General features: G+C 45.9%; 12 protein-coding genes across 12 annotated transcripts; 7 read left to right on the forward strand and 5 right to left on the reverse strand.

Annotated features, from left to right (window-relative positions):
* Positions 1-260: 260 nt before the first annotated feature.
* N7495_007925 (flavin monoamine oxidase family protein) lies at positions 261-2,035 on the forward strand (the record flags this gene model as incomplete). The annotated part of the gene is made up of 5 exons (XM_057210576.1): positions 261-315; positions 364-467; positions 550-587; positions 643-1,031; positions 1,083-2,035. The coding sequence occupies 5 exons, from the start codon at positions 261-263 to the stop codon at positions 2,033-2,035; spliced, it is 1,539 nt and encodes a 512-aa protein (XP_057060119.1).
* Positions 2,036-2,537: 502 nt separating this feature from the next.
* Positions 2,538-4,362, reverse strand: N7495_007926 (homeobox domain-containing protein; the record flags this gene model as incomplete). Its single annotated transcript, XM_057210577.1, has 3 exons — positions 2,538-3,932; positions 4,001-4,112; positions 4,187-4,362. The coding sequence occupies 3 exons, from the start codon at positions 4,360-4,362 to the stop codon at positions 2,538-2,540; spliced, it is 1,683 nt and encodes a 560-aa protein (XP_057060120.1).
* A 958-nt stretch (positions 4,363-5,320) lies between these two features.
* On the forward strand, positions 5,321-5,584 carry N7495_007927 (uncharacterized protein; the record flags this gene model as incomplete). Its single annotated transcript, XM_057210578.1, has 1 exon — positions 5,321-5,584. One exon carries the CDS (start codon positions 5,321-5,323, stop codon positions 5,582-5,584), a length of 264 nt encoding a protein of 87 aa, XP_057060121.1.
* Positions 5,585-5,877: 293 nt separating this feature from the next.
* On the reverse strand, positions 5,878-6,844 carry N7495_007928 (uncharacterized protein; the record flags this gene model as incomplete). Its single annotated transcript, XM_057210579.1, has 3 exons — positions 5,878-6,345; positions 6,415-6,612; positions 6,662-6,844. The coding sequence occupies 3 exons, from the start codon at positions 6,842-6,844 to the stop codon at positions 5,878-5,880; spliced, it is 849 nt and encodes a 282-aa protein (XP_057060122.1).
* A 3,212-nt stretch (positions 6,845-10,056) lies between these two features.
* Positions 10,057-10,737, forward strand: N7495_007929 (putative RING finger domain protein; the record flags this gene model as incomplete). Its single annotated transcript, XM_057210580.1, has 3 exons — positions 10,057-10,148; positions 10,307-10,483; positions 10,554-10,737. The coding sequence occupies 3 exons, from the start codon at positions 10,057-10,059 to the stop codon at positions 10,735-10,737; spliced, it is 453 nt and encodes a 150-aa protein (XP_057060123.1).
* Positions 10,738-10,906: 169 nt separating this feature from the next.
* N7495_007930 (putative C6 transcription factor) lies at positions 10,907-13,220 on the reverse strand (the record flags this gene model as incomplete). Its single annotated transcript, XM_057210581.1, has 6 exons — positions 10,907-11,266; positions 11,332-11,466; positions 11,548-11,614; positions 11,681-12,104; positions 12,167-12,888; positions 12,946-13,220. 6 exons carry the CDS (start codon positions 13,218-13,220, stop codon positions 10,907-10,909), a joined length of 1,983 nt encoding a protein of 660 aa, XP_057060124.1.
* Positions 13,221-13,751: 531 nt separating this feature from the next.
* On the reverse strand, positions 13,752-15,093 carry N7495_007931 (MFS general substrate transporter; the record flags this gene model as incomplete). Its single annotated transcript, XM_057210582.1, has 2 exons — positions 13,752-14,874; positions 14,936-15,093. The coding sequence occupies 2 exons, from the start codon at positions 15,091-15,093 to the stop codon at positions 13,752-13,754; spliced, it is 1,281 nt and encodes a 426-aa protein (XP_057060125.1).
* A 1,802-nt stretch (positions 15,094-16,895) lies between these two features.
* On the reverse strand, positions 16,896-18,867 carry cdcA (phosphoprotein phosphatase CDC14; the record flags this gene model as incomplete). Its single annotated transcript, XM_057210583.1, has 3 exons — positions 16,896-18,159; positions 18,218-18,752; positions 18,828-18,867. The coding sequence occupies 3 exons, from the start codon at positions 18,865-18,867 to the stop codon at positions 16,896-16,898; spliced, it is 1,839 nt and encodes a 612-aa protein (XP_057060126.1).
* Positions 18,868-21,731: 2,864 nt separating this feature from the next.
* On the forward strand, positions 21,732-22,052 carry N7495_007933 (uncharacterized protein; the record flags this gene model as incomplete). The annotated part of the gene is made up of 1 exon (XM_057210584.1): positions 21,732-22,052. One exon carries the CDS (start codon positions 21,732-21,734, stop codon positions 22,050-22,052), a length of 321 nt encoding a protein of 106 aa, XP_057060127.1.
* A 126-nt stretch (positions 22,053-22,178) lies between these two features.
* Positions 22,179-22,695, forward strand: N7495_007934 (uncharacterized protein; the record flags this gene model as incomplete). Its single annotated transcript, XM_057210585.1, has 3 exons — positions 22,179-22,398; positions 22,452-22,553; positions 22,613-22,695. The coding sequence occupies 3 exons, from the start codon at positions 22,179-22,181 to the stop codon at positions 22,693-22,695; spliced, it is 405 nt and encodes a 134-aa protein (XP_057060128.1).
* Positions 22,696-23,637: 942 nt separating this feature from the next.
* N7495_007935 (CTAG/PCC1 family protein) lies at positions 23,638-24,093 on the forward strand (the record flags this gene model as incomplete). Its single annotated transcript, XM_057210586.1, has 1 exon — positions 23,638-24,093. The coding sequence occupies one exon, from the start codon at positions 23,638-23,640 to the stop codon at positions 24,091-24,093; it is 456 nt and encodes a 151-aa protein (XP_057060129.1).
* Positions 24,094-25,008: 915 nt separating this feature from the next.
* Positions 25,009-25,657, forward strand: N7495_007936 (glutathione peroxidase; the record flags this gene model as incomplete). Its single annotated transcript, XM_057210587.1, has 2 exons — positions 25,009-25,051; positions 25,107-25,657. 2 exons carry the CDS (start codon positions 25,009-25,011, stop codon positions 25,655-25,657), a joined length of 594 nt encoding a protein of 197 aa, XP_057060130.1.
* Positions 25,658-25,784: the final 127 nt, after the last annotated feature.

Consider the following 25,784-nt stretch of genomic DNA (forward strand, 5'->3'; position numbering starts at 1 on the left):
TCTATGTCTCATGTATCATGCATGGGGCTACGAGGTTAGAGGACACTAGCCTCTCGTCCTCAACACAACCTAAGAATGAACCTCAAACAGAAATGTGATTTTAAAGAAGTAGAACATTTTATCTCATTGAGCACTCGTAGAGAAAGCTAGTATTTCTCTATAGATTGAGTGGTACCAATCATTTTCCCCCACTTCTGACCCCACGCTCTCTACCTAGGTATCAACTTCGACCAAATCTCGCAACTACCTTGAAGATCCTCATGTTCAGAGGTGCCTTCAAATACGCTCAAGGATTTCGTCTCATCTCATCTTTCCGTAAGCCCGGCAGTGCCTCTTACACAATGAGTTTCAGGCCCCATATAGGAATAATCGGAGCCGGCCTGTCAGGGCTCCGTTGTGCCGATATCCTGACTCAGAACGGGGCTCAGGTCACCATTCTCGAAGCTAGAGATCGAATTGGCGGGAGGGTATGTCAGTTCCCTGACCTGTTGATGTAGTCTTCGACTCTTCAACTCGGCGAAATCATCAGACTGATGTATCCTTATCTAGGTTCTCCAGGGCGAAGTTGGAGGTCATGTAGTTGATATGTGTGTGCCGCTTTCTCTCATTATATCAAATAGTGTATCTAACTTTATGATATAGCGGTCCCAACTGGATTCATGGTGCGGGGGAGAACCCGATCATGACCATTGCCGAGGCGACACAGACAACCTTCAATGATCCCGAGGGCAAGGTTCTTATCGTCTCGCGCGATGGACATCCTCTCGATGCAGACACTGCAGTAAAGATCTCAAATTTCGTGTGGAAGACCATCGATGATGCGTTCTCGTATAGCCGTGAAAATTCAGATCGCATTCCTTCCGAGCGAAGTCTGTTCGACTTCTTCGCGGACAAAGTCCAAGAAACGGATTTTACCCCAGAAGAAAAGCAGTATGTGCTGGATTCTTCCAAATTATGGGGTGCCTATGTTGGCGATTCTGTCGAGCGACAAAGTCTCAGATTCTTTCATTTGGAGGAATGTGTTGATGGGAGTGCGTATATACTTGTCTGATCTCTTATTTAATATCCTAACCATGGTATAGGTAATTACATTGTTTCCTCGACTTACAAGCGCATCTTGGAGTATGTGGCCAAGCCAGCGTTGGCACATGCCTCTATCAAACTTGAGCAACCGGTGGTGAACATCAATGCTCCCATTCGCGATATTATCAATGCCTCCAACCACAAGGTCACCGTGACCACAGCCACAGGAGATCACTATGCCTTCGATGAAGTAGTAGTGACTTGCCCACTAGGCTGGCTGAAGCGTAACACAAGCGCATTCACCCCCGAACTCCCAACCAGGCTCCTCTCAGCCATAGATAGCATCTCATACGGCCGTCTAGAGAAAATCTACGTTACTTTCCCGCGCGCATTCTGGCAACTTGCAAGCAAGCAGCCAAATGTGGCACAGAATGAGGACTTGGTCTTCGCCCAATTCCTCGACCCAGCCTACGACAACCACCCATCACACATAGAATGGAAGCAAGAGTGTCTCTCCTTCGCCTCTCTCCCAGAACCATATTCACACCCCACTCTCCTCTTCTACACATATGGTGCCTGCGGTGCAGAAATAGTTGCTCGAATCGCATCACTAGACCCTACTTCGGCGGAATATAGAGATGCGCTGATCCAATTCGTCGAACCCTATTACTCACGACTACCGGGTTATTCACCCGCTTCGCCTGACTGCGTGCCTAGAGAGCTTCTTGGTACGCGCTGGGGAGCGGACCAGTATGCGGGGTATGGGTCATATAGTAATTTCCAGGTCGGGTTGAAGGAGGGTGATAGGGATATTGAGACGTTACGTTCTGGGGCTGGGGTGCATGCAGAGCGCGGATTGTGGTTTGCTGGTGAGCATACTGCGCCGTTTGTGGCGCTTGGTACGACAACTGGTGCTTACTGGAGTGGTGAGCGCGTTGCGGCGCAGATTTGTGAGAGTCGTGGATTGGAGAAAGCCGACTTAGATGGATTAAGTCGGTGGATGAAAGTCTAGTTCCGATTGAATTGAATGCCTTGCACATGGTTGCTTAGATACTCGAACTACTACTGAACATATTCAGTCTTTTATATGTGTAGATTGGTCAATGGTCGTTAATGGATTTCATTTCAGGATTAATATATCTATGGTGGGATATTTGATCCTACAGGTTCTCTGATTGGGATAGTCAGCCGTCAGAGTGAATTACTCAGCTGGCCGTGTATATCCACAGTCCAAAGGACGAGCAATCAGATAGTATAGGACAGTAGATTCACAAGAGAGAGAAATATAACAGGGCCCAGTGGACCTTCGAAACAAGAGATCATGGTTTCACGTGACAGGTGAAGATCACAAATGCATAAGGGATCATGAAAAATGAAAGGGAAATGACGAGGGCATGAGAGACCACACACAGAAGGAAATAATCAAAGGAAGAGGGAATAAACAGGAGGAAAGTTGGAAAGGAGACTTAAATGACATCGGGAAGGAGACATGTCATATGTAGATGTCCCCTCACTTATCGCCACGCCCCTTGGCTCAATGACAAAAGACCCTGGACACAGTCCAAATCATCTTCTTGACTTCCACCGCCACTCGACATGAAGGCAGACACCTCTGAGCTTATTTGTGGACCTTTGCCTTGGACGCCGGCGAATGGTCTGCGTTTGCCGGTAGATATGCCAAGACCCCGATTTCTATTGGCATCCCGCAAGATAGGGCGTGAAGTGTGAGATGCTGTACGTCGACGAACCTGGGATGATCGAGTTCCCGGCACCCAATTCTCCTTGTCGGAATCGTTAGGGTCCAGCTCCAGGCCTGGTTTGCTAGACTTCGAGTTCATCATTTTTTGAGGGTAGTTGGAGTTCTTGGTTTCTAGCCTCGCCAATGAGGACGCGGTACGAGAGAGCTTTCGCTTCTTGTCTGTTGATTGGGAGGAAGGTGTGCGAGAAGCCTCGGCCTGGATAGCGAGGTGTCGTGCTGACATGGTGCGAGATAGAGAGCGCTGACTGCGAGACTGGAAGAGACTAGGGGAAGCATGGGGAGCTGTTTGAGAACTGGTAGGGGTGGATAGGGCGCTTCGTGCGTCTGTGTCGAAAAATGATTCCCAATTGCGGGGATCGCGAGACCGGCCGAATACCCGCTCATTGTCTCCCATGACTGATCGCGGCGTGGCCGGAAATATGGCACTGGAACTACGACGCAGACTGGAAGACTTGGTTCGACGCACTGAGAACATGGCCACTCGGTTTTTGGACGGAGACGGCTCATTCTCTGAGCGGATGACGGCTTTGCCGTCCGACGACATGGCAATACGCAGTGCGTTGCAGCCCTTTGGAGGGGAAGGAGTCAACTCATCTTTCCTTCGTATCATGGCCTCGCCATCGAATGACATAGACAACCGTAATGAAGGAGGAGATTTAACGGGTGTGGCAAGAACATTCTCGATCTGTTGACCATGAGCTTCATCTTCAGGTTGATGGTGTGCCTCCTCCCGAATATCTGATCCCGCTCTCTTTCGCTTCGGTGCTTGCATTATGGACTCTTGTGATGAAATGTTGGTGTGTTGTCCCGACTCGGCCTCCGGAAACTCCTCCTGTGTGGTGGGTGGAGTATCTAAAGGATCTGTTGCCACGCTAGTCTGTGTGCTCAGGAGTTGTGCATAAAATTCCTCCTTTTCTGCCACTGGATCCGATTCAGATAACTGCAACAGTTCTCCTGTCCATGATTTTGGTCTGGCTCCTTCCGGTCGGTCGTGGTTGTCACCCTGCTCTGCCCCACTCGAGAACCCCGGTTCCGCCGACGCGTTTTCGTCACCATTTGGATCAGACATACTACGTGGAGCGACTAGTTCGTGTGGCTGCAAAGGTTTCGACTTTCGACGATCGTTTTGGCGGCGATTTTGGAACCAGATCTGGAGGGGTTAACGGGTCAGTTCAGACACGGGAGAACAATTTTGATTATGGTCTTGGCATCGCGTACCTGCACCTCTTTCTCGCCGAGTGAGACGCGGTTCACGATACTTGTCCGAGCAGCTTTGTCTGGTTTTGTGTTCATTTGATATTCGGCCTCTAGAATAGCATGGTCCTCAGGGCTATCAATTATGGGGTTCGGTTAGAAAAAGAATCGACGCGTATTGAAAGGCCGGTGAGAATTGCGTCAACATACCTGGTCCGACGCCTCTTTTGCCGAGCAAGTAATTTGTTATCAATGCGAGGTGGAAGATCCTGAGTAAGGGTTTTTTGAGAATGTACCAAGAAGGCGTAGGTGAGAGAATTGGAGTCGGTGGCCGGGAGAGATGGCGGAGATGAGGCCGCCAGCACCGAAGGCTCCTGGTCAGACATGTTCCCGCTTAAGAGAGCATGAAGAGAAAGGAGGTTGGGGAGAAGAAGAGTGTATATAAACTGTATTAACACGGAAAGGGAAGTGGAATTAGAAAGTAAGGAAGGATGTAGTGTGAGGCTGGAGCAGAACAAGAATACGGGAGTATGTACGGAGATGCCGCGTCCCCATTAATCGCGTCGAAAAGAACGCGGCCCGCGCTAGTGACACATGCATCTTTCACTTGGTTACATGTGGGGACGCGATTTCTTAATACGGAGTACACTGGGTAGTATCTATTGCCTTTCGTTCTACCTATTTCTTCGTCTTTAATCCATTCTTCTAGACGCGTACAGCCAGAACAGGGTTCTTCGAAGATAATTCGATTCTCCACTTGGCAGCATGGGGGCCCTCGCGTGTTTGACGATGGAGAATGTGCTACGATCTCAGGAATCCCTCAACCCAGTAGGGTTCTGGTTTTTGTAGATATATTGATGTTTCTAACTATCGTGTCAAGTTTCAACTGTTTAGTCTCATTTTGTGTTGAAGCGCGCGGGAGCACGTCTTCACGTGACTTTATTCACCACGTGACCCTCGACAATACATTTGGCCATTCTTGTTTAGGCTTAGCGTCAGTATAGTTTATTTACTTCTTAGGCCTAGCGCCAAAATCTACTCCATCTATCTTTCTACACCTCTTCGTTGCAATTCTAAGCGATTATCTCGAGAAAGCCTTTTAAAGGCCGGGATGAATCTGGGGAAAAGATTTAAGCGAGCTGAAAGACAACATGACAGAAGTTGGCACCCTTGCAAAGAACCAGAAGTCTGCATTTTTGCGTCAACCAGCTTCTTGAACAAGGTACCCCCTACGCGCGCAAAAACCTTTGAAAAGAGAAGCGGTTATTCGTGTGAATGTGTTTACGCGATGAGGCTTTGGCTGGTGATCGGGGGAATTGTCCGATAACGAACGACAGGACCTAAATGAGCTCTCGAACGGGGTATGTCCGATTGGAGCGTCGTTTCAAGACACACGTCCGGCAGTGGCACATGCGCGTATCATTCAAGCGATATGCTTCAAACCGTCGGAAAAACACAAATCAGAAAAGCCCATCGCAGAAGTACTCGTTCTCGCACGTCACAAACCCGACCTACGAAGTTGCAGATTCAGAACGACAGTTGATCGCTGACATAGCAGCTACCCCGTACTCACGTCTTCCATCAAAGTCGGATTTTCAGGACGATTGACAGCTTGACCAGAAGTATTCCACAACTGCAGTGAATGTTTTCGCAACGCTTCGACGAAATATCGAAGAGCTTGAGAATCAATAACAAGAAGCGGTTACAAAGGAGAGGGCCTCAAAAGACCCAGAGCTAACTCCCTCTCGGAGGTGAGCACTAAATGAATTGAGTCTGTCAAGAACTCGAAACATTAGCAAGTCGAGGCTTGTCTTGGCTGGGAGGGCTACAATGTCTAAAGAACCTCTTATTTACTAGACAAATAATCCGGCAAAAGTCTCAAAGTTGGACCGTTCAATAATTTATTGATAAACAAGGCTTCCAACAGCAATGGGATGAACACTGGCGGCCCACTTTTCAATCATCTCGTTATTGAAAAAATGATCATTGCTAGAGGATTCGAAATCCAAATACTTAAATCTGGACTTTTTCCTGGGAAAGTTCTCCACCTCTCCTTCTGCGGCCCCCTTCTCTACGCTTTCTTCATTGTCATCTTGTTCAGTTGGTGTATCTGCCGAGTTCCCGGTTTCTTTGCTGATCATATACAGTCGGTTCAGAAAATCCAACTGGTCGATCGTTTGACGGTCCAAGACATCCCAATAAAACGGCGAGCTTCTGGCTTGAAAAGCTTGCCGGAATAGGGCAACCGGGGCTCCATACCAAAATTTGGGCTCCAGGAGAAATGTATAATCACCATGCCCAGGCTTAACGACAGTGGGTAAGCTGTAGTTCTTCAGCCAGACCGACCTGAACAAGCCTGGCTTTTGCTCCTATTGATCGATGTATCGCTCGGAGAATTTTTGGTGGCAATGATCCGAGTAATCCTTCGCAGAGGGTACTTCTCGGGATCGATCGCCCCGGCGAGTCATGTCTTCTTGCTCGAATTTGATAGAATACTTGATGTCGACTGGAATGATGAGCAAGCCGGGGTCGTTCGTGCGGTCGAACTGCCTATGACAGTTCAGGCATAGCGGGACACTATTTGCCAGCGACTTCGGGGCATAGTTAACCAGTCCCCGACGTTGCCATTCTTTGAGCTATTTTTCCACATTAATAAAGTTGTGAAAGGCTAGGAGAAGTACATACGGCTGTATCTCCCTTGACAAACACATGTGCGACATCTGGATCGATCGAAAAGCAGACCCAGCAAGCATTATTGCATAGGCCCTTCGCCTTGTCTTGAATGGAGCTTGTAAAAGTGCCCGATGAGGCAGCGGAGGCGGCGCTGGGCTCCGCCATATCGTTAAATTTAACCTGTTTTTTCGGCATGATTAGGCCTGGGTCGTTCAAAATGCTCTAAGATACTTAAAAGGCTATCAGGAGAATCGGCACGGAAGACAAATCGTATCACTTGGAGAGTTCCTTCCTTTCTTAATGCTATTGTTGAGGAAGGACCAGGAAGATGAACATACTGCCCTGATCGCCCTGTCGGGGCGACCCTCTTGTTAGTTTAGGACTAAGCCTCTTACGAGCTTCTAGTGACGAACTACTTCAACCAAAATACAATGATAGGCTCAATCAATCGTAAACAAGACTCGGGCGATTGTGTTGTCTTTGAGGGGACTACCATTCAGTCGTCTAATCGAATGATAGCATATAAACGGGAAAATGTAGAAAGTGTGTAATTGTTTAATTGTCAATTGCGCTACTCTACACATTCACGCCGCATCCGTTCAAAATAGAGTATATCTCTCTCCATCGCCGCCACTAATGAAGGATGGTTATATCCTCTTGATTTATCTTACTTCAATTGATTGATTGAATGGGATGAACGATCATTTTAGTAAGACACGACATTTATTGATGGGATAATAAAAACGACCTACAGAGGAAGGGAAGAGGCTGAAGTACTTAACGTATTTCCCGGTTGACATCAAAATATCTACTCTTTCATAACTCACCATTTTCAACCCACTACTATGCCTTCAAATCGCTCTGGAAGACAACATAAATCGCTAGAGCAGGAGGGACGCATCGTATTAACTATTAAAGCTATTAATGATGGTCGATTTCTTTCTGTCGCATCGGCTGCACGGTCAATTAATGTCCCGAGATCAATACTAGGTACTAGAATAAATGGCATAACAAATCAGTGGGAAATGCGACCAACACGTCATAAATTTTAGGAGCGCAGCCCTTGCCCCTGCTATGTTTAGAGATATGGCCAATCTTTTACGCCGGTCGAGATTCTCAACCACCTGACACCCGCCTTTCTATTGGCAAAAACTGGCCACATGAATTTTTTAAACGACACCCTAACCTGGCATCGCGTCGATTAAGGAAGTGTGATTATAATAGGGCTTTAGCTAAAGATCCTAGGATTATCGCACCATGGTTTGAAGTGGTTTAAAAAACTATTGAAAAATATAATATTAATTCGGACGATATTTATCTTCAACTTTAACGAGTGAGGTTTTATGATGGGTGTAAAGATGACGCAAAAGATCATTACTTCCTCGGAATATCATGAGCGGAGACCTGTTTTATAGGCTGGGAATCGCGAATGGATGACGGTAATTGAAGCAATTAGAGCTAATAGTGAAGCTCTTCCGCCTTATATCATCTTTAAAGCTAAGATGTTTAAGGTGCGATGGTTTGATTTCCTTCCTAAGGGGGTTGATTGGCGTCTTCATCTTAGTCCTAATAGCTAGACTAGTGACAAAGTTAGTATCGATTGGCTAAATATACATTTTATCCCTAATATTAGGATGCTGAATGGCAAATTCTGCCTCCTGATATATTAGATGGCCATAGTAGCTATCTGACGCCTGAATTCGATTGGGTTTGTCGGGGAAACGACACTATTACTCTCTGTATGCCTCCACATGCTTCATATCTTTTATAGCCTTTAGATGTGGCTATTTTGCTCCTTGAAGACGTTTTATAGAGCAGATGTTGCAAATTGGATGCGAAACGGAATCAATTCGATCGAGAAAGAAGATTTCCTTGAGATATTCCCTGCGCGTAGTAGAGTTTCTAAAGCTGATACTATAACAAATAGCTTTAAGCCTACCCGTTTACTGTATTTAGACCCTGATCAAGTCTTAAATCGATTAGATATTCGACTTGAAAACCTACCACTACTGGAATCCACCTCTGATCGACCATTCTCTTCTGGCAGCGATAGTGATCCTAGCTCTATTTGGACACTGAAAAAGCTAGCAAAATCGAAATTTCACATCGATCTAGGCGTAGAACCTTTATCAGAATTCGTTCCATCGCCTATCAAAAGGGGATTTAAAAGCATTATGATCGCACGATCCGAACGGTCCATCACCATATTTTTCTAGACGATCGCTGAGGCTATTTGGAAGAAGCTAATGAAAAACAGATGAAAAAAGGGCTACTAGTAAAAAGCAGATTACGCATAAAGGTAGTTTAGGGGTTTAGAAGAGCTTGAGATCAATGGTGTCGATGGGAATAGTGGTGATGCATCTTATATGTCTGATGTTGAAGCTGCTCAAAACGTGTTTACTGAGACTGAACAGCGTAATATGCTTATTATTAGGCGTCAACCAACCTGTTCTGGATGTGGTCAAAGGGGCATAAAATCAATCAATGTCAAAATCGTATCATTTAATTGAATTTAATTTGTTATGGTGTTTAAATAAAGGTTTAAAAGAATGGTGATTTTGAAATTTTGATAGGGTTTCCCGGTTAGACGGGAAATACGTAGTCAGCCGCTCAGTGAGCGAATCAGCTCAAATTTTGCTTAGTGAATCAGACTGCCCACTGATTGCTGAATTTTACCTGATGCCCAGTGAGTAAATCGGAGAGTTTATATAATACTCATTGATCGGGTCAGGGAGCAAAAGCAGCGAATAAGCACTGGTACAGAAGAAGAACTACAAGAACTGGCATATGAAATCCGGCACATAATACTTCCATTATAGTAATTCCACCAAGTTAAATCCGAAGTAGTCATTTGCGCAAAGTTGCAAAGCGAAACTGCAGTCTACACTCTTAAATCTGTACAACTATACATCTTTCAATCCTGGCTGGTATTCGCCGACAATAAGCTGAAGTAACAACCCTGAAACCAAATAACTCTAGAAACAGCTTAAAGAACGATGTTTAACCCCACAAAAGTCGGGGAAGTGGAACAAGGGCTTTTCAGCCGATTAATATTCCCGGCATCTTTCGACCATTGGTTCCACAGATACAGGGAGGAGCTGTGGCGCATCGCTCGCGTCAAAGCACATGAACTGGTCTAACCCCCCGCTTTGACAGGTCGATCATCTGAGAAAAGTCACGCCAGTCTTCATTTATTACTGGCCATTCTGGCTATCAACATTCTTATTCTATTTTTTTTGTCTTTTTTTTTTGCCCTTGTCATCATTTTAAGCTTCATCTTCATTTGTTTATTGTTTACTATAAAGGTAAAAGCTATATTCTTCTTCCCTGTACAAAGTCCGAAGTATGAGCTAATCTCATGACTGATTAACTCGATAGGATAAAACTATCGAGGAGGGAGGGGAAAGATGACTGATACCAATAACCTCAAGTCAAGCCATTTGGCTATTGTCCTAGGGATTGGTCTCGGTGTGGTGTTGTTGATTGTTTCGAGCTTGGCGTGAGTGGCTTTCCCTCATCTCTGTTGCCCACTATTTCTGATGTCCTTGTTACTCTGGTCGCATGACCTTCCATCGCCGATTTTGTACTTGAATGTCTCTGCCCGTTCTCCAATTATCCTCCGACTTGTACGACAGGAATTTGGCTAACATCGCCCAGTTTGACAGTCATCATCAACCGACGCGACCGCCAAACATTCCTCAGTCCGAAAATAAATGCCGATGAGCGATTGGCGAAGCTGGATGTTGTGTCACCCGTCCGAGAGTTAGGACAGTGGTGGGCCGAGACAAAAGGCAATATGGGTCTTTCAGAGGCAGTAGATGGCCAATTTATCTGGTAAGGGAATCTCGCCCGTTCGGTTTCGAACACAGATACCACAAATCCGGCGACTGACAATTAGACCAAGCGCCGTCTGCCTGGAACAAGTGGATCGCTCAGAGGAAATTCGCGAGCTGAAATGCTTGCATGTCTTTCACAGGGAGTGCTTGGAGAAATGGTTCTTGGGTGATCACTTCAATTGCCCGTTATGTCACTCGGCGTATTTTGTGGCGGAGACGCCCCATCGAAGTGTCTATGCTTGGATGGTATAATTGATGATCTCGATGGAAAGGGGGGCTATGTAATTCATGCAATTATGATGTTAATTCTGCTCTCACAAATACTCACGTTTATGAGATGATGACTTCAATGATTGCGCGCACTACTAAAGCGTAGATCATGATTGACTTGGCTGCTTCTAATCCATATCTAGGATTGGATTCATTGCACGAATGCATCAGCCACAGGAAAATACTCAGAGTTGAAGTCCCAAGTATTATAGTTTGACCAGTCCAAGAAACTGGATAGGCCAGATGTGACATCGTGGACCATATCTTCCTGTACCGGCTGTGGGTCCAAAAGTTGATCGAGTATCAGAGACAATTTCTTCTCTGCCGCTTTACATGTACTGTAATTACCATGGCCTGGACGTGCCACCCATGACAGTAGTGATATGAAAACACTCAGATTGCGTATCAGTTCTGCGCGAGGGAGGAGAACAACATATGAGCTGGGCTGTTGTGACTGGTGTAGAAGTTCCACAAGCAAAACACTTGCACTGGGAAGTCCGTACGTGAGTGCCTGCATGGTATCAGTAATGCGTTCAACTTGCATATTGAACATACTGTCGGAGATAATGAACTCACAATCCAAGAAAAATGTCTATCTAAGTCAACCAGCGGATTTCGCTGACTGCAAATTTGATTGACGATGCCCAGGATACGGCGGGAGATATCGCACAGTGCACCCTCTTCAGCACCTGTATGTTTGATGAGTGTCCGCTGCAGCAGAAAGCACGTGTGTAGGTAATTGAGATAAATATAAGCAATCGCGAGCCACCCGTCTGTTAGAGAATCTGGTACCTGTCGGTCATATCGAATATGATCGGGGGCTGCTTCCCATACAGCACGCACCTGCTCTTGTATTTCGCTGTTTGAAAAAAAAACCCAAGTCAGTCACAGAAAGAAAGTGAAAAGCCCGCCTGGATATGCTTACTTGGATTTACGAACCAGATCACTGGGCTTATTGGTTCCTAACGCGATATCGAGGGTTTGTTCTCTGAAGATGGCAAGCTGGAATCGCAGCCGAGACGATGTCATTCGGTACATTTGTCCCAGAGTATTCCAACCGTTACTGTCAAGTTCAGATACTGCTTGATCAAAAGCAGCACCCCCTTCGATAAGAACATCGTCGCTCACATCGAGTGGAGGCTCTAGGTTGCAGTATCGATAGTTCATGAGAGGTGGGCGGCCAACGAAAGATGCCATCGTCTTGTCCATATAGAAAGCCGAGATGAAGCATCCTCTCCGCCACTGAAGACGGAAAAAAGGATATTCGTCCGAGCTCTCTGTGTCAAGATGTAATCCAGCAGTATAAATTGTAGCCACCAAATCACCCAGCCGACGCCAGGCTTTGTTACCTAATTTCGAAAATCATCAATAAACTGGTGTTTTGTATCGTATTGTCATTAATTCAGCTTACTTGAGTCTCCATAATGCTGTGTCAAAAGCATCACATAGTTGTATTGTAAAAATGCCAGTAATTCATTAGCGGAAGAGGTTTGATCGCAGAAGTTGATGCAGATGGTGCTTGCCATTATGACCTGGTCCAGAAGGCGATTTTTCGGCCAAGTTTGGTCGGCTCCTTCCAAGAAAATAGGATCATTTTCAGGCGTGACTACCAATTGTAGGCCGAATAGAGAAAATAGGCTACCTATTGCCTCCCAACGGGTATTACGACCTGTAAAGGACGAGCAATATTCTTGAACAGTCGTCGTTTGGTGCGTAGTCATTGACCGAGATGAGTTCTGAAATATCTGAGTCGCCAGATCTTGCAACTGTGGCATTATATCGTTGGAATTAAAACCAGAGAATACCTCATTGATTGAATTCAGGATCGCATCAGTGACAACTCTAGGTACGACCACATTGCATGATCGAGGATAATAATTTTCAATCAACTGCCGACGGCCATGAAGATTCCAAAGAAACAAAAGTACGTCTGCACCGGACTGGACTCGGTCCGGCTCCACAGATAACACAGGGTAAGAGTCGGTGTTTTCTTCTGGCTCAAAGGGTATCTCGTTGCGATGTTCGGCGAGAACCGCGCTAAAGCTTGTTGAGCCTAAATATCCAGGAAGAGCAGATGGTGGCTCTAATGATACAAAAATTCGACCTTGGCCCAATGCCCCGGGACTGGAAGAGCTATATTTGACGATCAGATTTAACATTTCGAGTTTACAAGGTTTAGCGCTTCTCTACCTGGAAATTGGTTGACGGGTCAGCTCCAAAGAAGTTGAGCTATTCGATGGAGCTAGTACCACTGTTGAATTAGCTTGCTGCGAGAGCCTGCGCCTGGTCATAGGAGCTGGATGATAAAAGCATTTATCACTGATTTTCTTAGTGGCGCATCTGCGACAAATGGGACGCTCATGGCCGCATCGCTGCTTCGAACGGCGACAGGGCTCGCATGATTGAAGTGTACCATTCCGACGAGTTGCAGGCGACCGTGAACGATGTATATCATCATTCCTCATTTTGAATACAGAGAGTGACGGCTTGACAACTGGCGGAGATTGAAGTTGAGGTGGGCAACCGGATTTCCCGAATTGGTCTACATTTGAGTCTTGTAGTGGGGAAAGAGCACCCCCTTCGTATTACGGTTTAGGAAGGCGGTATGAAGGCGGTCAGAGTAGCGGTGGCAGAGTATATCTGGCGAGGAATAGATGGGAGACTACGTATTATGCTTACATCTACCTTCATTTCTGGACATTCTGTTACAGAGTTCCAATGTTCCATTCGGACTAACATACCTCCTATCTCTCTTTTTTTGAACCTCAGTCTCTCTAGTATTGCTAGAGTCTAAGCTTCTGAGACACTAATATATGGAAAGGCTATTAAATTGTAATATCTAGGAACTTGTTTCGCTATGACCCCTGGCATCTGCCTTACTACTGAGCTTATTTATGATAGATGTTTTAAATTCAAAGACCAGTCTTATAATATTAAGTCCCTTCTGTAATTTTCAATTCATACTTTGACATTTTGTTATCTTCCAAGAGTTGAGTCTAAGCTTGAGCGATCAGTGATGATTCTCTACTAAAGCGCGCAATAATGCAGCAAACCCCTGCTATAGCAACAGAGCAGGCGCAGAATAATTGGGTACCGAGCCACCCATATGAGTGTAGGATTGCACCAGCCACCGGCGTTCCAATCAGCAGGCCCAAACCTGCAAAAGTAAAGCTCATACCCATCCGAGTGCCAACTAAACCAAGACTCGGAGAAAGACTGACCACCGTTGTGGGCGGCAACGACACAAATGTGCCGGAAAAGAACCCGTAAAGAATTGCAAAGACAATAAACCCTCCAAAGCTTTCGATGGCGATCCAACAGTAAGCCAAAAGAGCAGAAATGAGAGAACAGGGTATAAGAATGTTTAACGGCCCGGTCTTATCTGCTAGGAAGTTGGGAATGATACGCCCAAAGACGGACCCAGCATTAATGATAGGAAGCATATAGAATGCTAGATTTTCAGACGCCTTCGTTTTCTCAGAGGCGTAGGTAATGCAGTAGAAGAACGGAATATAAAGCCCCATAAATCCGAAGAATTCAGTGATGGTGAACATGGTGAAGGGCACTTCGAGAAAGGCTCGAGGCTCCAAAAGTCGACGTTTTTGGGGAGGAAGTACTCGGACGCGCATCACTGCTAGACAGATTAGCATCATGCCGAGCATGATGAATGCTATCACCCGAGTTGACCAGCCAAAGCCAATTTGTGGCTGCAGACGAACAAATATAATGGGATAAATAATACCACCAAGACTGCTTCCAGAGGCGGCAAGACCAGTGGCAAAGGACCGCTTCGTGGTGAAGTATGTCGATACAATTGCAACACTGGGAATAAATAAACAGCCGCTCCCAAGTCCAACAGCTATTCCTTGGGCTAGTATCAATTGCCAATATTCAGTACAAAGGCTTGTCATGAACATGCCAAAAACCACCAAAAAAGACCCTAATGAAAGCAAAACGTAGAAGTAGCCGGCATCAAACAATGGACCAGTGAACACGCCAATGATCAGTAGCAGGCATGCCTGGACAGATCCAATCCATGAGATATTAGAACTGGAGCTATTCGGGATGAGTTCTTTCTGGTAGTAAGATTGAAAGACTCCGAAGGAATTGATGACGCCCCTAGTAAGTGAGTGGTCACTTAGTAACCTGTATCATAGAGCAGTATAACGAAAATACTTACCAGGTATTAAGAAAGAGAAAGAAAGAGCCCAGAACCTGTAACCATGCTTTAACTCCCCCATTAGGGGCTTCGCTTGCTGGCGCTAAGGATGAAGGATTCGGGTTTACCTCCTTGTCCGAGAAGTCTTGACTAGATGATGTTTCTTTCGATTCCGACATTTCTACTAGCAAAGGTATTATAGGAAATATGCTCTGTATAGCCATTCCTTCATGGTATAAATCAGGTACAACTACTATGCCTACAGCCGTGACCTACCAAATCGCATTTATAATCATTCGGGCCTTTCCAAAGGCCGAAACAATGAACTTTAGATAATATCAATTACTAAATATTTAGATGGCGTGACATTGGCCTATACCAAAGAACGACCCGCAAATGATCAGCAGGGCCGGATAGATTAACTAGCAAGGGTAAGTTCATATTTCACTTTAGTGAGTAGGTCCTAGACGTGTGGATTACTAATTATTATACCTACCCATTTTCTGTCTAGAAGGATGACGAAAGTGTTTTGAGCATATCGGGATAGATCTAGCTATGAGAGCTCGAAGGTAGACAGAAATTCACCTAGCTATAATTTCTGTTGATTAAATCATCCGAAATAACTTCGCAGATGGCGGCCTTCTGCGGCTATTCAGACAACCCAGCCAGCGTGGTAAAAATCTTCGAGGAGGCTTGTATACCCCTAGAGGTAAAAGATGTTTATATCCGATTTCTGACAGCACCCGTCAACCCACAAAGCCTGATGGTCGCTACGGACAGATATCCTGTGCAGCCCTCTTATCATACTGGTGGTCACCCAATTCTGGGTTATGATGGAGTCGCTTAAATTTCTAGAGTTGGTAAGTATACAACAAAGAAATGTATATTGTGAAGGATTCCTTAGAATTCTCTAAGAGTAGCTTAACTAGCTATATAATAAGTGGTTTTTCCTTCACTAACCTCTACTCTACATCTCTATATCTATTACTATTACCATATTGGAGTTATTACTATGGCCAAGGTTTACAACCACTCCTCTTATAAATGGTATCAGGGGCAGAGCTCCAGAGACCCCCTGCAAAATCACCTACCCCCTCTGACCCCAGGCGTCAACTGAACGTGTATTATATGGCCAGGAGAACTGTTCTGTCGAGTCCCTAACCCATGGGGGTTGCTGGGATGCACTGCATGCCAATTCATTATCCAATCAAAGGGGTCAAAAAAGTGGGGGACTTATTCCGATCTACGAACCTTGAATCCTTCAATACACTTAATAGTTCTATACACAACAGTTAAACACTGTGTACTTCCAACCTTGGAAGGTTGGGTATGAGGCTCCAGAAATCAGATTTGAGGCTGTCAGAAATGTAATATTATTCTTGCTGAACGAGCCTAGTACCGGTTTTCGAATTCACTTAGATGATAAAGTTCTGCTTCTCTCGGAGAAGCAATCGAAAGTGTTGAGGCACAACGTTCAACCGAAGCCCAGCAGGTAACAGAGGAGGAATTAGAGTGAGCATGGTGTTAGCATTCGAGGTATATGGAAAACGTTCACTGCTGACGATACAAGGAGAGAAAGATATTTTGAAATGTGATAGATAAACTGTCATATCGCGTAATATTGACACGGAAGAAAAACCCGGGACAAAAAGCAAAGTAGATGCCGTGGGTGTACGAAGAGACCGAAGGAGGAAACAATCGGATCAATCGTGATAGCCTCAAATGGTGAGAACTTTCTAACGTAATCAAAAAGCAGTAACCTAACGCCGGAAAGAAAAATGCCAGAACCCCCAATATTGAGACGCCGAAAGAACCACATAACAAAATCGAGATTCGAGAACCACATTAAAAGCATTCAGATGCAAAAGAAAAATGGGTATGCGAAATGTTGCCCATGTGGGCATGTAGAATTGAAATTGTCGCCACAGGCAGACAACGCGGAGCATCCAGTCATGAGAGGAAAAAAAACGGCTCATGGCTTTTACTGGCCAGCTCGGATGGCACGAGCGGGGCTCGATGTGCTTCCAACTCGAGCACTAGTCTTTCGAACTCCTCGAGGCTCAACCTTCTTGCTGTCGGTTGTTGCCCGCCGGGGACTAGAACGGACCTTGGTAACTGGGATAGGGGTGCTAGTATTCTTACGACTGGAAGGAGTCTTAGGACCTGCGTGCTCGACCCAGTTCTCTTGATCCTCGTTAGCATCATCAGTCAAAGTGTAGCTGGCAGTGACTGTTGCCGAGTAGCTAACAGACCGGGTAGTCGATGCTGCCGCAGGTGACTTGGATGACCGCTTGGCCAGCATGCGAAGCTGAGCCTCTTCTTCACTCTCACTGCTGTCATTGCTTAGCCGGTGACCGCGTTGGCTACGCTGCTCTCCATTTTTAGCGTCATGGTCCACCGCAAGACCACCTGATGCAGTCCGAGCATAGGGATGGTGACGTGAATCCTTTCGGTGTGATTTGCGAGGCTGACCCGGGGTGGGGGCAGGAAGGTTTTCCTCGTGTTGGTTGGCATGAGTATCGGTGTTGTTGTCGATCTCACCAAGGGCAGCACGTTTGGAGTGACTGTTATTGGGAGGGGTAGAGATCGGTCCGTTACTGGAGCGCTTTTTGGTCGAGTGACGGGCTGGGGTAACGGGGGCAGCCTGAGCAAGTTTCTCCCGCATGCTATCCTCAAACCACCACTCGCGGAAAGAGCCCTGGTTCAGGTGAAGCCAGTGCTGTTGGGGACCCACGACCATACCAGGGCGCATGAACCGCATGAAGGAAATGACTTCATTGGCAGTAAAGCCGTAGCGGTAGATAAGATAGGCGCCAATCAGGCAGCCTGTCCGACCGAGGCCTGCCTTACAGTGCACAGCAATTCCCTTGTTCTTTATTGTGATCATATCATGAGCAAGCTTGATAAACTTGCGCACAAGCTGGAGGGGAGGACAGGTGCCATCCTCGAAGATCATGTCAATGTGTTGGATTCCCATCGCTGTGAAGTAAGATGGGCTGTAAAGTTCCGAGTTCAATCGCACAACCAAGCCAACATTTCGAGATTTAAAGTGGACCAGAACATTCTTGAATGCGAGCGGAAGTTTGGAAGAGCAGATTTCTGAAATACTGGATGGAAGCGCGTCATATTCGGGTGTATTCATGGGGATGGGTGCAACGGGCTGATGTTGCGGAGAGGCGAACGCGAGGAAGTTTTGAGTCACCCAGTTGAAGTCACCCATATCAACTCGCTCAAATTTTTCATATCTATTTCAATTGTCAGGAAACGAGGCATAACGGTAAGGAAAAAATGGAAAATACATACTCTTCGAGATTGAAGTCACGCAGTCCGCACAATCCCTGCTCTTTGGCCTTCCATACACCATACACCACATCCTGGATGTTCAAAATGAAATCGGCCTGGCTGTATCCAGCATCGCGGAAAGGCATATATGGGGGATCAGCCTGTGCGATTGGTGCCAACGCCAAATGAGGGGGCCACGATTGAATCAGAACCATGTAGCAGGCTACTAGGCAAGCGGCGTTTGCGCGGCTTCGGGCATCAGTCTTGCTGTAGAAGACAACCGGTCGCTCACTGTTTGCAGAATCACCCAATATCTCATGAAAAAGAACTGCGAAGCGATACAAGTGACCAATGTGGAGAGGACCGAAATCAGCGTGGAAAGCATTGTAGAGGAGAGTATCATCGACGGTGAAATACACAGGAGACCGGCGCTTGCTATGGGACGTCATAGTGGGCCGCGCGGATCGCTTGGATGGAGACTTGGGTATGTCCTGCGCAAAGGGGAAAGGAGTTCTAGAACTCGGAGTCGAGTCATAGGATGCCAGGTAAAGGCGATCTTTTTTGCGTTTGTTGTTAGCCCCCGCAATCACACATTTTCTAGGCAACAATAGCAATATTGCAGTTAACGAACCTTGGATGTATTCAATCATCTGACCGGCGTCGGACGACATGATGGTGTTTTGATGAGAGATGGGACAAAAAGAGAAAACTAGGAGTAAACTATTCAAGCTTGCGCAAAACTGCCCTCACTTTCTCGACACTGATTAATGACAGGCCAATTGAGAGAGTCGCGACAATGTCAATCAATTTAGAGATAGAAGAAGTCAAAGGATAATACAACCCAGCAACAGGAGAAATAAAAAGGCAATGGAAAAATGTTGTGGATGGGAGGGTTCAAGATTGAATGGGATAGAAAGTGTGGAAGAAGACTCCTATGGGTCAGGGCAGCTGCCATGCCGCGCTAAAGCCCGCTGTTATGTTATGTTGGTCAATATTAGGGATAGTGCCCACTGTTGACAGGGCAACCGATGTTCGCCTCAGGCATCTCACACATTAGCTTATGTCATCTGAAAACCACTCGGCCAACGAACCTATTTGAATTGATGTTTTGATGACTGCACGTGAGCCTTCGCTGCCTAGTCTGCATTGTTGCCTGTTCCTGAAGTAATCTTGTCACCGTAGAATTTATTCGTATAATTCGTATCGCCCATCTGCGTGTGTTAAATAGATATCTTGTTTACACAACAAACCAGTGATCCTAACATTCCATCCCCTTTAAAGAAGAATCACCAGTCGACTAGGTATATATATATCAATTGGTATAACTTATTTGCTCATGTGCCTCCCAGCTTAGGCAGGTTGCCTAGTTGCCGCTGTTCTCTGCATTAAACTTCTAACTTTGGAACATCTGAAGACTTGGAAAACACGCGACAAGCCCTGCTCGGGTGATGGTATCAGACGAAGAGATTTGCGTTTAGGTAACAGAGTTCTCTCCTTTGACTGATATTTGGGAATACCCTATTACCCTCCCGAGCGATGCCGGTGACCTGACTGCCCATATTCAGCAACTGCTCGGCGAATTCGTCGGCAGCTTGGTGTAATGTCCACTGATCTCGGCCTGAAAATCTAGTATTGGCTCCGGGAGCCTACTGGCGGCTGTTTCTAGAAGAGAAGCTACGAACTGTTCTTAGAGAAAGTGTCTCGCAAGAAGAAAGCCAAGGTCGATGACATGGGGATTGTTATGTCAGTTCATGATCGTTCCTAGCGTGATTTGACCAAGCGTTTCAACAAAACCGATATTGGCTGGGTTCCTACCGAGAAACAACTTCGAGTCATTTCTGTCATGCAGAGAGGCTGATGCTGAGGGTCAATTTAACTATGTAAAGGACTCTACCTCTCCATCTGCCGGGCGGAAAGGGGATAAATCTTTCGTCACATACAGTGTGCTTAATGATTGAGATCATTTACTAGATATTGACGGAAATGTATAGATAGCAAGGAATTTGGCGCCGCATTTATGACTTGATGAAATATGATTCAGCTATATGCTACTTGAACCCCTACTGCTGGCTAGATTTGATAGAAAGAAAAGAACTATCGACTCCGCACGCAAACAGTTAGGTGTCTAATTACCTAGATCAAGAAATATGGTGTCCAGGAAACGTATAAAGACAATCCAGATGAAATCCGGGATGAGTTCTATATAGAGGATCAGCAGAGGTAAAAGAAAGAAAAGCGTAAAAGGGCAACATTCTTAGCGGTGAAATGCTGTAAAGCACCATCGGTTTTCTCTATGCACTCCCATGAGGGTTACCAGCCGTGAAGTAAAATGGAAGAGTCTCTTAAGTGACAAAATTAAGCAAGTAAAGAAGAACAATGACAAATGATGGGATAATTTGCTCAATACTACCATCACAGAAATCGGAAAACTCTCTCCATACCTGCAACCGGATGCAGCAACCGTGGTTTACAGTGGCCTGACTGTCGTCTCCGAGCTAGCTGGCAAGGCTGCTGCCGCACTGAAGGTGTTTTTTTGGCTAGATTCGCGAGTTTATCATGAGGGCCGGGGAAATGATGAACCAATTTGAGAAGCAAATTGACAACTGGATTCCGAAGTGTTATGCTGCATCAAGGAAGTCTATGTGGCTTTGTATTGTTGAAAGCGTCTAAGACCATAACTGTAAAAATTATTGTATGCTATATAGAATTAGATTGGAGAGAATCAAGCACCATTCTAGGACTCTATCAAGTTTCTACCTAGCTAAACTCCATGGGTTGAAGCGAAAACTGCCCGCAGAACAACTGAGTAGGTATGCATTGAAAATTCACTTGGTCCTAGAACTACCTAAGTGCATATGCACTAAGTAAATAGCTACCTACAGTAGATACCTAGAGTTTCCAAGGTTGCCTACGCAGTCGGAACTAGATAGTCAATGTCTATGCCTCGTAGATTTCTCAAATTGATCTTGATCTTACACCTGGACAGTCCAGTATAACTGCCTGGGGCCTAGCACGCCATATAAAAAGAGCATTGTGCTTCATCCATGGCCTTCTAATCCAAAATGCAAGTTCTAATTCAATCCTTGCATGCGTACTACATCGCACTTTTTTGATCAATATGACTGCTGATTCAAGGGTCGTCATTCATCGCACCTCGGGAGATACATTGACACTGGGAGTTTTACCCCTTGCAGCTTCCATACTATCATGCATGATATGTTAAACAGCACCCTTGTTCATGTATTGTGTCGATCGTGATATTACCCGTGCTATTAAGGGTCTCACCTGACAAAATGCAAATTCTAAGCTAATCGAATTCTGAGCATCGTGACTCTCCTGCACGCGAGGGGTTTGTTGTGCCTCATGTGGGTGATATACAAAACACTATTAGTTCTAGTTTATTATGTCTATAAAGTCTAGCTTTGACCTGGGGAATTCGTTTGTATCATCCAAGTCATACACTCTCCCTACCAATCTCTTTACTTGCCTCAGCCTCGTCACTCTCTCTTCAACTAAAAAAGCTCACACCGCCAAAATGAAGTTCGCCGGACTTGCTGCTTCCCTCGTCGTTGTGGGGATTGTTCTTTCTGCCCCCATGCCTAGTCAAACTGGCATCTCAAGCGCTGTATCCGGCTTGGAAGGTACTGCTAAAAACGTGATAAGTGGTGTGGCTGGTGAAAAGCGTGATGTTGACTCTTCTGGTGCATCTACCTCTGATGTTTCGGGCTCTCTCGAAGGTGTAACTGGCCTCGTTGGCAGTGCTGCTGGTACTGGTGAGAATGCACTTACCAATACAGCCTCCGGTATGTCTATTGCTATTTTCATCAACCGATGCCACCATACTAACCCTCCGTGAAGCTGTTAAGCGCGAGCCAGAATCGGGCGGTCGACCCCAAGAAACACACCCAGAGAGTGGAGCCTATTTTATTGACCGTGACGCTGGAAATGTCCCTTGTATGTTCATCTATCATCATTGACAATTATGCCTCCCTCGAGTACTGACAACCCATCAGTTGTTGAGCGCCAGGTCAATTCCGCCGTGGATACTGCAACCGGAGCAGTCAGTGGTAAGTTGAACAGCACTTTGAAGCTTCGATTAACCACGTTACTAATCTCTCACATAGACCTCGGATCTACTGTGGAGGGTCTCACTCATCGCGACATTCAACCAATTGCAGACGCTGCCGAAGGTGAAGTGAATTGTAAGTTCGACCAACTTCCGATTTTGACATCCGAGTACTAACTTCTAGACTAGCAGTGGGATCTGCCGCGGAGAGTCTCACTCGTCGCAAACTTCCCGGTCTGACTGAGATTGTGAAGGGCTCGGTCACCAACGATCTCGCCATGCTCAGCGGAGGTACGTCGCTACCCTTCCTTAACTGTTTTGGTCTCTGAATTTACTGACAACCACCGCAGACTATAGCGGCCTTGATGCTGCCATGGCTGCCAATAAGCCCCCGGCCCCTAGCCATGTTGGCGAGCTCCCGGCGTCGGGGTAGAAGAAGTCGCTACATACGTTTTCCTGCCTCAGCCGTCATTCAACAGCTGAATAGTTCTGTTGTTTATGCGGATACGAGCCCCATAGAATCGTTTTTGGCCTGCACTTGATATCTCCTCTTCTCTTTGGGTGTTCGTATTTTGGAGGATGCCATATGAGCTGTAACCCATCTCTTCACCGCTGTAATGTTATTTCTGCCCTCCACGATGCTACCCAATATGTCTTGTAACTTAAATTGTCGAATGTGTTCTCATCCTCTCTTGGAAGTGTACGACCTTTCCTTTCAATCCACCAAAAATCGTTTTATTTATGCAAAATCTATCCAAGCTATAATTCCTGAAATAAAATCATCATTAAAATTTCTGAGATTTCATGGACACTTTCCGACATGTCCTCGACAACACTGCCAGGGCGGCCAACCAAAGTCAGGCCGAGTCCAGGTTAAAGTGATCACCATTTCCTAGACTGAGAAATACCACAAGCACCATACCGGTCCATACGTAACATTCAATGTGGAAGCCAAAAGGCTTCACTACCTAGGTATGTTGTCGAGGATGACAGTCATCAACATGAGTGGAAAATATGTCACTACCATTTAAGCAGTGCTTTCAACACTCAGATATAAATGATAACTAACTGATGTAACATGTTTAGTCACATATTAGGTATCCATTATCATTATATAATTTAACCATAGACGTCAGTTTTTGCAAGATGCTGGGGGTTTGATTCGAAACATCAAGCGAATCTATCCTTATGAAGTTCGCGAGCTAGTCTAAAATAGGCTAGTTGCTTATGCGCATGTGCTGAGTCATCAATAATTGATGATTTGGTTGATCAATATCTCAGCATCAACCTCAAGACCCTAAAAAATCGCTATATAACATCTGAATTGACCTCAAGATTTAAGCCTGCTATCTCTTCTCGCCCAAACTACCTCGAAATGGCATCTGCACAGCCCCCGAGCAACGAATTTCCCCACTCACTGTACGATCACTTCCCCACCAAGACTCAATGCGCCTTGTCGCGTTGTGCCTTTAGAGCAACCATACTCACTCTGATCAGGACAATTTCTCTGCCCTTCCCCACAAACCGCCTCGCTTCTTCGGCTTTACAAACCCTCGACGTTGACGCCGAATTGTCCCCGAATGTACGACGCACATTGACGCTCGTAGCGCCATCCTCACAAGACTCGACAGAGCCACAAGAAAAGAAGCAGAAGCAAGACACCGACGATTCGAAGACTGTTCTGAAGACTACATATTACGCCACCACGAACCGCATGCTGCGCGTGGCGGTCAATGGGTTTATGGAAAGCTTGGGTGTCATTCTCGGAGTGATGACAGAACTAGATCTTGACGTTCTCAACGCCGAAGCTGAAGCAAAACTGAAAGATTGAAGCATCACATCCTTTTTCCAGATGATCAACTTCGACGCCGCATACTTGGTACTCTCGTGAGTAACTTGGAACTTGGTTCACTAGTCAATACTCGGTGGGCTGGGCTCAACTAGTGTGATATGGAAGGCCAATCGGTCTTCGAACCATATCTGGGCTTTATACCCGGACCTTTATGTTCTCATAACCGACGCATCCTATCCGTTCGCAGTCCTGCAGAGATATATTCCGACCATGCAGACCTCAGGACTGACCAGAGACTTTCAAGAAAATAGAAATTGTCTTCGTGATGGCAGTAACAAGGTACTTCAGGCACAAGTGTGGATGAGCTTCCAACGTTGGAAGGATCGCGAGAAAGGAGATAGACTAGTGGTTAGAATTACTAGCGTATGAACATATTTACTATCCGAGGGTGTTCGCATTCGCATTCGCACTCGCATTCCAACCCCGCTTCATTTGTAATCACATGGTGGCATGAGGTTCTATGTGTATACCTACCATATTCTTTATACATTCAACTTGGAATAAGTTTACCAGAATGTGAAGCTCTAGACACAAAGCTTAATAATATCAGTAATTGTTCGAGTGGATTGAATAGCATAAAATAGAGAACAGAAATAAGATCGTCCAATCAGAAGCTATATTAATCGAGCATCGGATTCGGTCAAAGACTGTTACCATTTTTATTCTACTTTATTCTAGCCCTCTGGAGACCCTCAAACCACTTGTGCCTAGACCCAAAATTCTTGGTAAGATTTCCTCGGCCCATAAATTCAAATAAGATAAATGCGCGCGCTGCTTCTTTATCGCGGGATTCCAACTCCGCCTGTTCGCACATTCTTCACTTCTTACTTAACGACGTCATACCACTTACTACACTTCACATCTCAACCTCATCAACTCGCGCAATTCAGAACCATGGCCTCCGCAACCACTTTCTTCGACTTTGAGCCCAAGGATAGTACGTCCTACCCTTCCCCGTATTAACTACAGCAATCAACTAACCTCTCATCCAGAAAAGGGCGAACCCTTCCCTCTCGCCTCACTGAAGGGCAAGGTCGTGCTCGTCGTCAACACCGCCTCAAAATGTGGCTTCACCCCCCAGTTTGAAGGTCTTGAGAAGCTTTATCAGGACCTGAAGAAACGCTTCCCAGAAGACTTCACCATACTCGGCTTCCCCTGCAACCAGTTCGGCAGCCAAGACCCCGGTTCCAACGACGAGATCCAGTCCTTCTGCCAACTCAACTACGGCGTCACATTCCCCGTTCTGGGCAAAGTTGATGTGAATGGTGGTGAAGCCGCGCCTGTCTTCAACTGGCTCAAGGAACAACAGTCCGGTCTTATTGGACTCAAGAGAGTTAAGTGGAACTTTGAGAAGTTCCTTGTAACACCTGAAGGCAAGGTCGCCGGCCGTTGGTCTTCTCTTACTAAGCCTGATGCTTTGGAGGAACCCATTGTGAAGGAGATTGAGAAGGCTAAGGCTAAGGGTCTCTTGGCTTCTCAAAAGAAAGCTACCGAGACCACTGCGGCTGCTGAGGCCACTGAGGCCCCTGTTGCATCTGCTTAAACTTGAGATTTCGCATCCCTAGTGGCGTTTCATGAAGGAGCTTATTATGTTATTTTATTCCCGTACTCTTTGTATGTTCATAGACTGTTGTATCTTTGTGTTTTGTATGAAATACGCCCATCGCATA

This window comes from Penicillium taxi, assembly GCF_028828555.1.
Source record: "Penicillium taxi strain IBT 34144 chromosome Unknown utg000005l_segment0_segment0, whole genome shotgun sequence".
Classification (NCBI taxonomy): domain Eukaryota; kingdom Fungi; phylum Ascomycota; class Eurotiomycetes; order Eurotiales; family Aspergillaceae; genus Penicillium; species Penicillium taxi.